This window comes from Cryptomeria japonica, chromosome 8, assembly GCF_030272615.1.
Source record: "Cryptomeria japonica chromosome 8, Sugi_1.0, whole genome shotgun sequence".
Classification (NCBI taxonomy): domain Eukaryota; kingdom Viridiplantae; phylum Streptophyta; class Pinopsida; order Cupressales; family Cupressaceae; genus Cryptomeria; species Cryptomeria japonica.
Window position 1 is genome coordinate 492,543,266 of NC_081412.1, and position 13,066 is coordinate 492,556,331.

The following is a 13,066-nucleotide window of genomic DNA, read 5'->3' on the forward strand; positions in this document are numbered from 1 at the left end:
GCTTGGGGGGATGGACCTAACTAGGATGGCTTAAGGGTACATCTTATTAGGATGGATTTTAAGGGGATGATCCTAATTAGGATGGCTTAAGGGGATCTATAGTTAGAATCTATCAAAGTACAAAATGATAATAAATGAATTTTAACTATGTAAGGAAATATCAATATCATTGAAAAACATATATTTAAATTTATATATAAAACTATATATACATACCTAGATTATTATATTGTACCATTTGCATCCTCTCTTTTTTCCAATGCATCTATAATTTTTTCATGATCTTCGATAGAAATTGTCCACAACTCTTTATTAGCAGGTCTCCCGTGATATCTCACTAGTTGTATATTTATTGCAACAATCAAATGTGACTAGTGTATAATCTTCTTATGTGTTACATAATCTACGAAAGCAGGCAAACCATTCTTCCTTGTCAAATATTTCCTTAGCCAAGTACCAATAACCACCGCTGAACCAATTGGATAATGATAGCCATTTTAATCGTCTTGAGGTTTAATTAACTTGTGTTTGATCAAGCTAACCAATATTTTGTTTCCTCTTCATTGTCCTCAGGTGCAACAACATCATATATATTTCTTGCAAACAAAATTAAAATCAATAACTAAAGTGACATATAATTTCACCAATCTACATGTATATGTACATGGTACATAAAGAAAAAAATTGAAATACATTTTGAATATAAATTACCTTTTTGTACAAGGTTTGAAACATGGTCATTATCATCTAATGCAAATAGTTGATCAATGTCTTCAATTGTTATTTCATATTGATCATGCATTTGAGTAGGTGTCCATGATATTTGATTCCACTCTTCAACCCATTCAGTATTCTCACATGCATCTAAATCACCTGAAATACAAAATTGAGATAAAAAATGCAAGCTCCCTTGTCCAGATAGTTGATGTGCTTGCATTTGAACTCTTAAATGAATGCCATTTTTTAGATTCACTAATTGTCTCACAATCAATTCTAGGCACAATTTTCTATTTTTCAACTAACCAAAACAATAGCTAAATTGTAGAGTTCACACTTGATCTAGTAATAGTCTTGTATTGCACCAATCCACAATCGCATGTGCATCTTTCAATTTTACTTTATCTTCAAATTGTAATTTCTCTCTAGGAAGAATTCTTTTAACACTTGCACTGGCTCCTCCATGTTCTCCTTTACCATTTCCATCTTCAAAAAACTCCATATATGTTGGATATTGTTTTCCTTTTGAGCCCTGCTTAACCAATAAAATTTTAGAGTATTCGTGAATTGTATCGTACAATTATCCGACCTTACAATATGTTCTATCATATAGATTCCTCTTTCTAAATTTGTATAAAATATGTTGAAATAATATTGAACAAACTCTAACGAGTGCATTCGGTTATCACTCACATAGAAATGGTACTCCCTCAAAAAATTTCTATTGTCTTATGTACTATCATTTGCATGTTTATAAACAATGAACAAAAATAGCCACCTGCACTAAAATGTAGTATTGAGATTGAATTTCCTCTTGTGGAGCAAAAGTATAGTTTTTTGCAAAGTCCACCACTGATAGTATACTTCCAACTGGAATCAATTTCTACATGTGCGTAATTGACCATCAAGCCATCTAGCATGTTGAGAGTGTCTCACACGTATTTTGGTACAATCTTACTCTTAAATTCTAACATGAGTGCATGTACACTAATTATTTTTGTGATCAAATTAATATGATTTCCCATTTTCTCATCCTTTAAAGGATTATCAATATTCTTAAATCTTTTAACATCCACTAGTTGTTGTCCAAAATCATTTTCACTACTCTCATGCATACATTATACTAACAATGAAATATTGCTACAACTAGTACATTGTCTAGAAATACATGAACTTAAATAAAATAATTGCCCATTAGATCTTTCACAAAATAAGCCTACTACAAATTCCTTGATTGTTTTAGGTAGCATATTAGTAGCACATTCCTACAAGAGCATTTTAGTATACAAATTACAATGTATATATAAAAAAACATCATAATACTAATGAAATTGCACATGCATTTTACAACAACAAGACATTTGTTGCTTATTAATTTTCACATGCTAGTGCTCGCATTTCTCAAATGATCTTTGACATATGGTAATATTTTCATGTAACACAACATCATCCAAAAAATTTCTATAAAATGTAGTTTGAGTTGTGTCTAATAAGTGTTTTGGATGAGGATCATGAGTTTTTGATCCCACTCTTAGTTTCAAAACATCTCTAGCATTAGATGGCACCTTTGTATTATCATCCCAATACTTTTCAACCAAAGATTTGACTTCAGTATTCAACTTCATATTTGACCTTGGGAATCAACCACTAGAAATCCAACATTGGTTGATTGGATCATTTTCAATACTTTCTCTTCTCTTTGCTGCTCTTACCAATGTTTTAGGATGCATCTTTAAAATTCCACTAATGTTGCTTAACGTCCTTTTATTCAAAGTTGTTTTATTCACTATAGTAGTTGCTATAGATCATCATGTCATATTCTTATCTTTAGATCGACTCTTTTTTCCAATAGACTCAATGCCACTTGCAATAGTAGACATAGAATGCTTAATTGATTCATCTTTTTTTGTTGGTTTCACAAAAATGCCTAACTATTTTATTTTTCTCATTTTCCACATTCTAATCAATTGCATCATAAGTTGATATTGAAATGATAGTTTTTTTTCGATAAAAATATTCTTTGTATATTTTATTGGCATACATTCTTATCTATCTCCAAGAATTCTTACCAAGAAGATTATCCAAAACATTATTTTCAATTTTCAAAAAAATATTTCCATCTTCAACAATAGGAGGATTTTCATTATCAACATAAAAAGGATTTTCATCTTCGCCAACACAAGGGATTTCATTTTCAATATCTCTTTGTACCATTTTCTCACGAATAATATCAATATCAACATTTTTATAACCCACTTCTAATAAATGATCAACATAAATATCATCTATAAACACATTTTTTGTATCTTTCAAAGGTGGATTTGAAGATGTACCTAGATAATTTGAAGATGTACCTAGATCTGAGGATGTACTAGGATTAGTCTCTATAATCATTATCTTCCACATGAACATCTTCCATATTTGCATCATCTCTGTCCATCTTATCCCCCATGAGATCATCTTCAATGTTTTTCTCTTCAATTGTCATGAATCCAGAAGCATCAGTATTATTCATTTATTAAATCCTCATTCTTCTATCTCTTTAACATTTTGCCTCCTCTCTTTGTGCTTGAATTTCCTCAGGGGTCATGAACCTCCTTTCTTTCCTCTTTTGACGTTGTTTAGAGTTATCATGATTAACAAATTATGACTTGTACTTGATTCAATTCAAAAATATATTTTTTTCAATCAATCCTCCTCAAAATGGATCATCACATATACATTATTCCACTCCAAAGGTATCCAATGATTGACTCCTTCAAAAAATGGATAGAAAATTACAAGAAAATAACATAAGTAAGACAAGAATAATAAAATAATGCAGAATTAGTCATTGTCGGTCGAACAATAGAACATGTGAAGCTACAGAAAATGAGTGGTAAAAGTACATTAGTCATTAAAAAAAATGGTAAAAAAAGAAAGGGGGTCCCATTTACTAATTGGGATCTCGTTTACTTTTTTTAATTGACATCCCGTATCCTAAAGGGCATCCCGCTTGCTTTTTGATTGTTGAATTTTTTATTTTTTTTTAAACAAACGAGATCTTGAATCTTACATGGGATCCTAATTTCGATTCGAGAGCCTATTTCTAAAAAAATGAATTTTTGGCCCAGTTTCTCCTTTGGATTTCAATTTAGGAAAAGGCTTGGAGAGCTGACCTTTAGCCTTGGAGACCTAGTTTGACCTACAACTTGAAGGCCATGTCAGTGTCCATACAAAATATTGACCTTGGACATATATTTGAAGAACTTTTCTTTCAAATTTATTTTGAAGAAATTAAAGCCTATTATAGAAGAGTGTCTAGATTCCAAATATGTAATTTAAAAAAAAAAGATTTTTTTTTTTTTTTAAAAATAATTTCTAATGAAAGAGGTCCATAAATTTGAAATAAAAGGGTTTCTTATTTTTTTAGTAATTTTTTTTTTAATTTCTAAACTTTTTGAAAAATAAATTATATGGCATCAAACTAGACACAATTCTATACACTTTCAAAAAAAATAAAAAATGATAAGTTTAGGTCAAGTTATTCTTGTTGTACACAAGTGTTTTTCAAAACAACAATTATGCCCAATAAAAAGAAAAATAAAAATATTTAGAAAAAATTACAAAAAAAAATCCTCATCAAAGGTGAGTGTGCTACAAATTCTCCAAAGGATTTTAAAAAATACTTTCATTTAGGTCAAATTATGCTTGTTGTACACGGACATAGTATGGTTATGAAAACGTGACTTTTAAATGATAGGTTTTAGAAATACCTATTGAAATTTAATTTGTATCATATGGGTGTTAAAATAAATTATATGTTTGGAAACTAAACTTTGAGCACTACATTTTCTATTAATGACTTTTTTCAAGATTCATTCTTTAAGTGCTTCAGATTTTTAGGTCAATTCAGACGAATTTTAAAAAATAGGGGAAACTCTTCCACTTTTTGGCCAAAAAGTGGTTTCAACTTCTTGCACATACCTTAGAAAGTGCTTGTATTAACATGTTGTCATTTTAAAAAAAGAATCATTGGATACTGTAGGTGCATAGTAATTCTCAAATGGTTGTCTGAGATGCTCTCATTTCCCTTCAATTGGATTAGAGCTTTGTTCAATGATTTGTATGGTACTTGCATGCGAGGATTCATGGTGTTTCTTGTTCTAGGTATTTCTTCTGTTAAGGTTTCTTAGCTTGGAAAGCTTAAGGAATTTGTTTTGAAGAAATTGGTTGATGATTAATCCTTTGATAAGTAGAAGTCTTACAGTTGATTTAGTTTTGCAAGAGAGAGTGGGTATTTTGAAGGATGCTAAAGATGGATTTTCATGAAATTGATCATGCACTTCCATTTAATATGATATTGATCTAGAACTCATGTTTGACATAAGTTGCATGATTGATTTAGATTCTTCATGAAAAATATAAGGTCTTGTGATCCAGTTGAACAATATTTGAATAAAGGAGATCTAATAATCAATTTCAAAATAAAAAGTGAAAACCACATGACCAACCACACACAAATCTAAGAGCAAAAACACCAAAACAAAAAACATGCACAACAAAAAGATAGAACATATAAAAAATTGGAACACCAAAAAATTTCTAAACTACTTTATTTATACAAGCACTTGAAGATTCAAGGCATTAGATGGTAAAACTCTCCCTACTTTTCTTGCTCATGGAATTCAAGAGTAGTCTGGATTTATAGTTGAGGTTCTAACCCTAGCAATTTCTTCCTTTTACTTAGAGATAGAGTTATGTAACTTGGGCTTATATTCCAAATGATCATAATATAAAATTAGGAATTAAGATAATTCATCATTATCATGTTATATTCATAAGTAAGTTCTTCTACCCAATTTTTCATAATAAAAAACATAAGAAGGTATATGTTTTTCGTGGTCGTCATTTAGGAAAAAAATTTCCATTGGTAAAGTCATTTAACATTTTGGAGGTCATCATTAATCAAATGGTTATTGGTCAAATTTAAATAAAGTTGGAATAAAGCATCTTGGTCAAATCCTAACTATTTATTCTTAATACCATTAATATCCATTATTTGTTGTTCTTCAAGAACTCTTTTTTTAGGTAAACTAGTAAAGCTTTTATTAGACAAAATGATGTTATTAGACAACTGATTTTAAGGCATATAAGGAAAAGTAGATGTGTTTGCAATGATGACACTTTAAAGAATTACTTTGACATCTTTCTTCAGGTGGCTTTTTGTTCTCGCAGCTCTAGGTCTTAAGCAAGAAGAATATGAAGGTCATGGTTCAACTACAACAAACCAAAGAGCAAGTGTTACAATTTCAATCAGATAACTATGTTTGTAATAGTAAAGTTGTTCAATATATGCATTGATTGTCCTTTTTAGCCTTTGGTATCTTTGTTTTTGTAGTGAATGTTTCTTTCAACCTTCTTGTATTCATGAGCTTATGACCGAGTTATTTTTTTATTAAGCTACTTATTGTTGGCTTGTAATCATTGTAATCTACTTTGTCTCAATATTAAAAATTAATAATAAAGCTTTTGTATGTTAGTTTAAGTAGTTATATCAAAAATTGTAAAATTAACATTATGCATCTTCAAAGATGAAATTATCATAGATTTCAAACTCCAATAAAGAGGAATCATTCATCTGAACTCAACTTTTAAATCTAAATTCTTTTTAAAACTTTTTTCATTCCCATTTATGATATAATATTACATTTTCAAATTTAAAAATAAATAATATTTGAATCATTTATTTATTATTTTTTTATAACTTTAAGAAGTAGAATCAAAATTCTAGAAGAATTTGTATTTTTATCATTATTTAGTAGTGTAGACTTGTTAATCAATAATAGTGACTTTGAGAAAGATTTAGGATCTATTCCTCATTTACCAAAGTTTTTGTCATTGGAAACAACACTTACTATGCCATCTTGGACTCTAAAACTAAGCATATCTACACTTTTATGGCCCTTTTGTCATTATTGTAGTTGCCACCCCATACTTCCATGTGTCCAATTGGTGGGAAGAGACTTTGTTCCCCAAGTGGTGTTTGTATTTTACTACTATAATGTCTCTTCCTCTTAAATAAGTGGTCTTTGGATTGGTGGGTCAAAACCACATGAATTATGCTTGCTCTAGAAATTGCCAAACAAGAACCATGTGAAGTCTATGACAAACCTTTATGTGACTTAACAACACTTGTATAGTCTAAAGCCCCTCCATTTGTTTCTTTTGTAGGCCCCTTTTGACAAATTAGATGATTTAGCATTGGGTGTACTCTTGTCCCATCTGGTGTCTCCACCATGGGAGCTCAGGGTCAAAACAAAACTCACTTCATTGAAAAAGACACTTGTTCTAAAAGCAAAAAGTTAAAAAGTTAAAGAAACATACATAAAAATCTCCAAGCCTTACGTAGAATCCCATCATCAATGGCGTCATCAATTGTGTGGGCAAACTCTCAATAATTACCCACCAAATAAAAGAACCTTCAAAACAAAAAACAATCCATGGGGGATCCATTAATATAAAAATTAATAAAAATTGGGAAAAAGGGACTTTAGATGCCAAAGTGTATTTGGCCTCATATACGGAAAAACCCATATACGGACACCGCCACAAGATACGCTGACGTGTACAGCTTGATATCGAATCTCCTCATACGGGTAAGATATTTGCACTGCGTACGCGCATGCGCAATGCCCGGATAAGACAAAATTGGTGACGTCACTCTGGTCAAACATCCAATCCTCACCACACGTCTGCACTACGTGTACTTTTGTCCACTTCCGGCCAAATCTTGGTCAAACGTTTGACCGACCTCACGGTTTCTTAAATAACTGATAGGACCCCCCTTATCAGAATTAGGCTGTGTTTTTTCTTCACCTATTTTAACAGGTGGTAAATTTAGAAACAAAGGAAGATGCCTTTTTTCTTTCCATCTTTTTGTTGATGGGCCTGTGAGATTTTTTCTCTTTTGGGGAGCTTTTTTCTTTGACTCTGTCACCATTAATGGTGACATCCTGGCCTCTGTGATTCTTGAAAAGCTGCTTTAGTTTGATTGCCTAGTGAAGACAGATTTCTATTAAGAAAAGGACTCTGTTTCTGACTTGGGTTTTCCTGTTTTGGGATCTGAATTCTGGTTCTTTTGAGTCCTTGGGTCTTGAGTTTCAATTTGATTTGAATTGTGATTGAAGAATTTGAGAAAATTGGCATTGAAGGTGAGAAAAATTGGGTTTGGGTATGATTGTGTATAGTCAATTGTTTGATAGAAACATTGATGGTGGGTTTATTTATTAATGACATTAGGTTTCAATGATCTATTAGGCTGATCATTTGCTGTTTCTCAATTTATTTTTGATTGTGTGAGAGTTTTCACTTCAATCTCTAGAATTATACTCCATAATCCATGCCAATTCTTATGTCATGATGATTCTTTTGTTAGGAGGTGGAGTCTGTTGTTAGGAGGTGGAGTCTGGTGACTGGTTTTACTCTGTACCCTTACTGAAGAATTTTGTTTTCAGTCCTAGGAGGGCTGATAAATTGTGGGTTGGGCGAGTACTCTAGTACTGAAAGTAAAACATGCTTTTGTAGGGCCTCAGACCTGTGGCCCAGCTCTAAACTTTAACTACTTTACTGTGGCTGGCATATGTTGTAGTCATTGCCCAGCTCTTTGGGAATACCCCATAAAAGGAAAAAGGAAAAAAAGCTTTGGAAGTGATATGGCAGAAGGTGTTAGTGAAGGTAACGTGGAGGAGAGATTTGGTGTGAAAATTGAAAGGCGCCCTTCACAGTCTCGCTTGTCTGATCTTGACATTCGCTCTTGGCCCAAGTGAGTTCTTTTACTTTAAACCATCTGTTATAATTTACCATGCTCTTATGATGTAATTCACAAAGTTGGATTTTTTTAAAATTATTTGTTGTTTCTGATTTTGGTTGTGAAAGTTTTTCATCAACGTTTGTTTTGCATCATACATGAAAGAGTATGAAAGAGTGTATAAGGAGGAGGACAAAATTATGTATGAGTGCATAATTTGTTTTTTTAATGTTTCCAGATTTGATTGTGTAAGCATTTTTATCATCAATATTTCAGATCATATTTCTTTTTCCTGACTTGTTACACAATAAAATATTTATGCAATCAAATTCAGAAGCTTTGGACTGTAAATTTAGTTCATAAAGCTTCTGAACCCCTGTTGTAATTCATGAAGTTTCCGAGCTCCCCTCTTTCTGTATATTTTTCCTGCTCTTTGATGACGACTCCATTGATTCTTCAGAAGCTAATTATGATTTTTCAGGTGCATGGAATCGGTCCATTAGTTTCTGGACATTGATATACTTTATTTTACGTCTTTCTGTTTATTTATAATTATTTTCCCTTTCGGTGAATCGCATTCTACCGCTATTCCACGTAAGTGGGTGTATTTTTGACTTTATTGGACTCCCCAAATTGCACGAATCCAAATCCATAACCAAAAAGAATGTCTTTTATATGATTGGAATTGCTTGTTCTGGGCTAAATACACTGAACCCACTTCGTCAATGACATCATAAGACTGAGAATTCCAACTTATATTACATATAATAAACAGTCAACACCAACCAATTGATTTAACCCTAAGAACAGATATTTTTTTAATACTAGGTTAAGCTGTAAGTTCTGAAACCTTTTGTTTGCTCTACCACTGATATAGTCTAAAAACAGATTTTCTTCCTTGAAAACTAGGTTAAATTGTAAGCTCTGAAATCTTTTGTTTGCTCTTCCATTAGTATAGAAATCCACATGAATACTCATTTTGGATTGTTCGATCATGTTCAAAGTAGTGGAAGATTTATACTTGAATAAGCTGTTAAATGGGTTTTTACTGAAAACTATAACAGTGAGAAGCCTTCTTCACAATCATAGCAGAACATGGACTTTAAGACCTTAGCATGATAAAGGTAGAAAACCATCTAGCATAAGAATGCAATGGGTATGGGTGGCATATGGCTCAAAGCTTACATGAAGCATCTTGCAGCAATACACTGTGTTCATGATGATGGATTATGATTTTTCTTTTCTTGCTATTTTGCTATCTCATTTTCATGTTAGATCATAGAGTGTGATCTGAAACGTCCGATCATAAAGTGTGATCTGAAACGTCCATGACGAAGACAAAAAAATCTAATATAGAAATGTTTTCAAGCTACTATAAAATAATACTACTAGATGATCAGAATTATAGCCTGTTTGTGCAGTGGTGTTCTTTTGAAGAGCCTGGGTTGGGTTATGCTTCACTGTTAGATGCCTGTTTGCTTCCATAGTTTTTGAAATATTTGATGCCATTATATTGTAGGTGGGGTTGTCCTCCAGGCAAATTTTCACTGAAATTCGATGCAGAGGAAACATGTTATCTTGTGAGGGGGAAAGTGAGAGCATATATGAAGGGATCCCAAGAAGAGTACGTAGAATTTGGTGCAGGAGATTTGGTTGTGATACCCAAAGGGATGAGCTGCACATGGGACGTCTCAGTGGCTGTTGATAAGCATTACAAGTTTGATTACTAAAAATGACTTACAAGTGTGCATTCCAGACTGACATGTAAGGAGAGAGCTGTTTCATGTTACTAAAATTGGCCTATTGTCGTGACAGATGGTCCTTCCATTGTCATTTGTATTTATTGTAATATCTCAGCATTTGAATTTAACAAAAACAACTGTGCTCCTTAAGTTCTTGGATTTGTTTGATTACAAAATCTAGATTGTACTACCTAAGTAGCATGGTGCATGGGGTAGTCAAGCCATAAATATGTAGTAACTAGTATGGTCCATGTGGTGGTTATACCCTCACCAGATTCTTAGGAGTTACATCCATTGTCTTTTTAAAAAAATAATTATTTGGGTCATTTTCTCATTGCATAGGAGCAACACCCATTGGATCATTTTTTTAACTTGGGCACTTTTCAATCTTTTGTTTAACACTATTTAAGCACATGGTCTTAGTCTATATGATTTTGTTTGATTTTAAGCATTAGTTAATTTGAGGTTTGGTGGTATATATCTAAGATATTGTTTTATTATTAGGCAAAATGAACAATATGAGTTTAGTATGTTTTGAGAAAGACAGAAAAGTATAGAATTTATTCTATTAAAATAAATTCAGTCGAAATGATATAGTGTGAACACTTTATAATGTAATATAATATAATTGTGTAATTACAATAGGATCTAAAAGTGGAGTATATGTGAGGGTGTTTGTCAATGTAAGATTCAATAATAGAACATGTTCACACTATTGATAGAATATTAAAGTATCACCATGCAATTGATTCTTTTAAATTTACAATACACTTATCATGGAAATACTAGAATCTATGCAACTATCCATTAATCAACCAAATGAACAAAATTATTGGTCCATTGCATATTTCATATGAGACAAAATACAATGTTATTGGTTATAAATAAAATTTGCTTAAGAATAAATAACGAATTGATAATAAAATATTATATTAAAGGTTGTATATAATCTTACAAATGATTTGTCCAAACACATAGACAAAGTTGTCAAATCGCTATTGGCTATTTAATATGTAATATAGTTGTGTACAACTTATGGTTCTATAATAATTATGTTCCCAACTTAGCATACATACAAACTCTTACTTGTTGTCGTCATCCCATCTCTCACATATACCATGCAATAAATGTTTTAGATTGGAGACTTCAACTACCACATATTTAGTGCCTATAAAATAAATTTATAGATTTGAGGCTCACCATTGAAATCAAATCAAACAATTAATACGCCAAAATTTGAAATTGACTCTTTATCCATCCACACCATCCCATTTCATCCAATAAAAATTCTGTGATTTCAAATTCATTAATCACACATTTTCAAAAATCAAGAGAACAAAGTTATATAATTAACCTATGGTATTAATAAGCTATTTTCTTACATTTTTGAGGAGTTACATTTTTACTATAGAGATCGATAAATCGTTCTACAATTATTTTTTGTAGGTAATTTATTTTTTTCTTCATTATTATTTATGTTTTTTTCCCCTACATTTTGTATTTCTCTACATGATCTATATCAATTATTTTTTGTAGGTATTTTGTTTTTTTCCCCTACATTTTGTATTTCTCTACATTTTGTATTCCTTTAAGATGCATGTGTTTACACTATTCTATTGTTGTACCTATTTTGCATAGATTCATTTAAAGCCAAATCACAATATTTGTACCATTAGAAACCATCTAATATATCCTTGTAACATTGCATTGAGTTGCTTGTATTGGTGACTATAAGTCGAGCATAAAAAAAGTATAAAGTTTCACCCCATGCCTTATTATTCAAATATTATTTATGGCTATTGGTGTATGGCCAAAAATTCAGAATACATAAATCATCAAAAAGGCAACCACAAACCCTCCTATTTATGCAAACATCTCGCTACCAATGAAGAATGTAAGAAAGAATGCAAGAAATAAATAAAGACAATAAATAATATACCATCTTAAGCACCCATCTTGATTCCCTCCACTGTCCTCAAGTCCTCTTTGAATTCGTTTAATATGTTGCTCTAGCACAAGTTAGATAAAAAAATGCTCAAATGGTGTGGTTCCAAGAAATGATGAAGAAGGAGATTCAAATTTATAGATTAGAGGAGGGAAGATCAACAATCTAGTCTGAATCTAGCCTGGAGAAGATCAACAATAGAGAATGCATAGGAGAAAATGGAAGCCAAAGATAGAAGAGGGAGTGAGATGAAGTGGAGAAGTGGTGGTTGAGTAGAATGGACAAGTAGCTGTGTGGTGCGGGAAATTAAATAATTTAATTTCATGTAGAAAAGAATAAATAAATAAAATGGATATTTATTTTTTGAAGAACAAGAAAATGTGAATAATTGAATAAATTAAATAATTTATATTTAACTATAGAAGAGCATTAGCTAATTAAATAACTGAAATAATTATTTAATTAATATGCAAGGATGATAAATTAATTAAATAATAAAAATATTTAATTAACATTAGAAGGGGATAATTAGTTTAATAATTAAATAATTAAAAATTATTTAATTAATCATGAGGAAGGGATGATGAGAAATGATGATGAAGAAGAGGTTAATTCTCAATGTCTATATTTAGCCCCACTTTGAGACAATGCATATTTCAACATTGTTTTAAGAATTTTTTTTATGAAAAATCATTCCCCAAAGAACCAAGGGATGGAGGTGTGATGCCCTCTCGAGAGATTGGCTGAAAAATAAAATTTGAGGTTAATCTTTCAAAAGAATTAAGAGATTAGATTGAAGAAAAGTTAGTAAGAGAAGAAGATTTGTTTTTTGATAGATATGTGTTGATCAATATATGGTCGATGGATAAGATA

General features: G+C 31.3%; 1 protein-coding gene across 1 annotated transcript; it reads left to right on the top strand.

Annotated features, from left to right (window-relative positions):
- The first annotated feature begins 7,562 nt into the window (after window positions 1-7,562).
- On the top strand, window positions 7,563-10,647 carry LOC131060047 (uncharacterized). The gene is made up of 2 exons (XM_057993140.2): window positions 7,563-8,521; window positions 10,026-10,647. Exons 1-2 carry the CDS (start codon window positions 8,412-8,414, stop codon window positions 10,234-10,236), a joined length of 321 nt encoding a protein of 106 aa, XP_057849123.1. The 5' UTR covers window positions 7,563-8,411; the 3' UTR covers window positions 10,237-10,647.
- The last annotated feature ends 2,419 nt before the right edge of the window (window positions 10,648-13,066 follow it).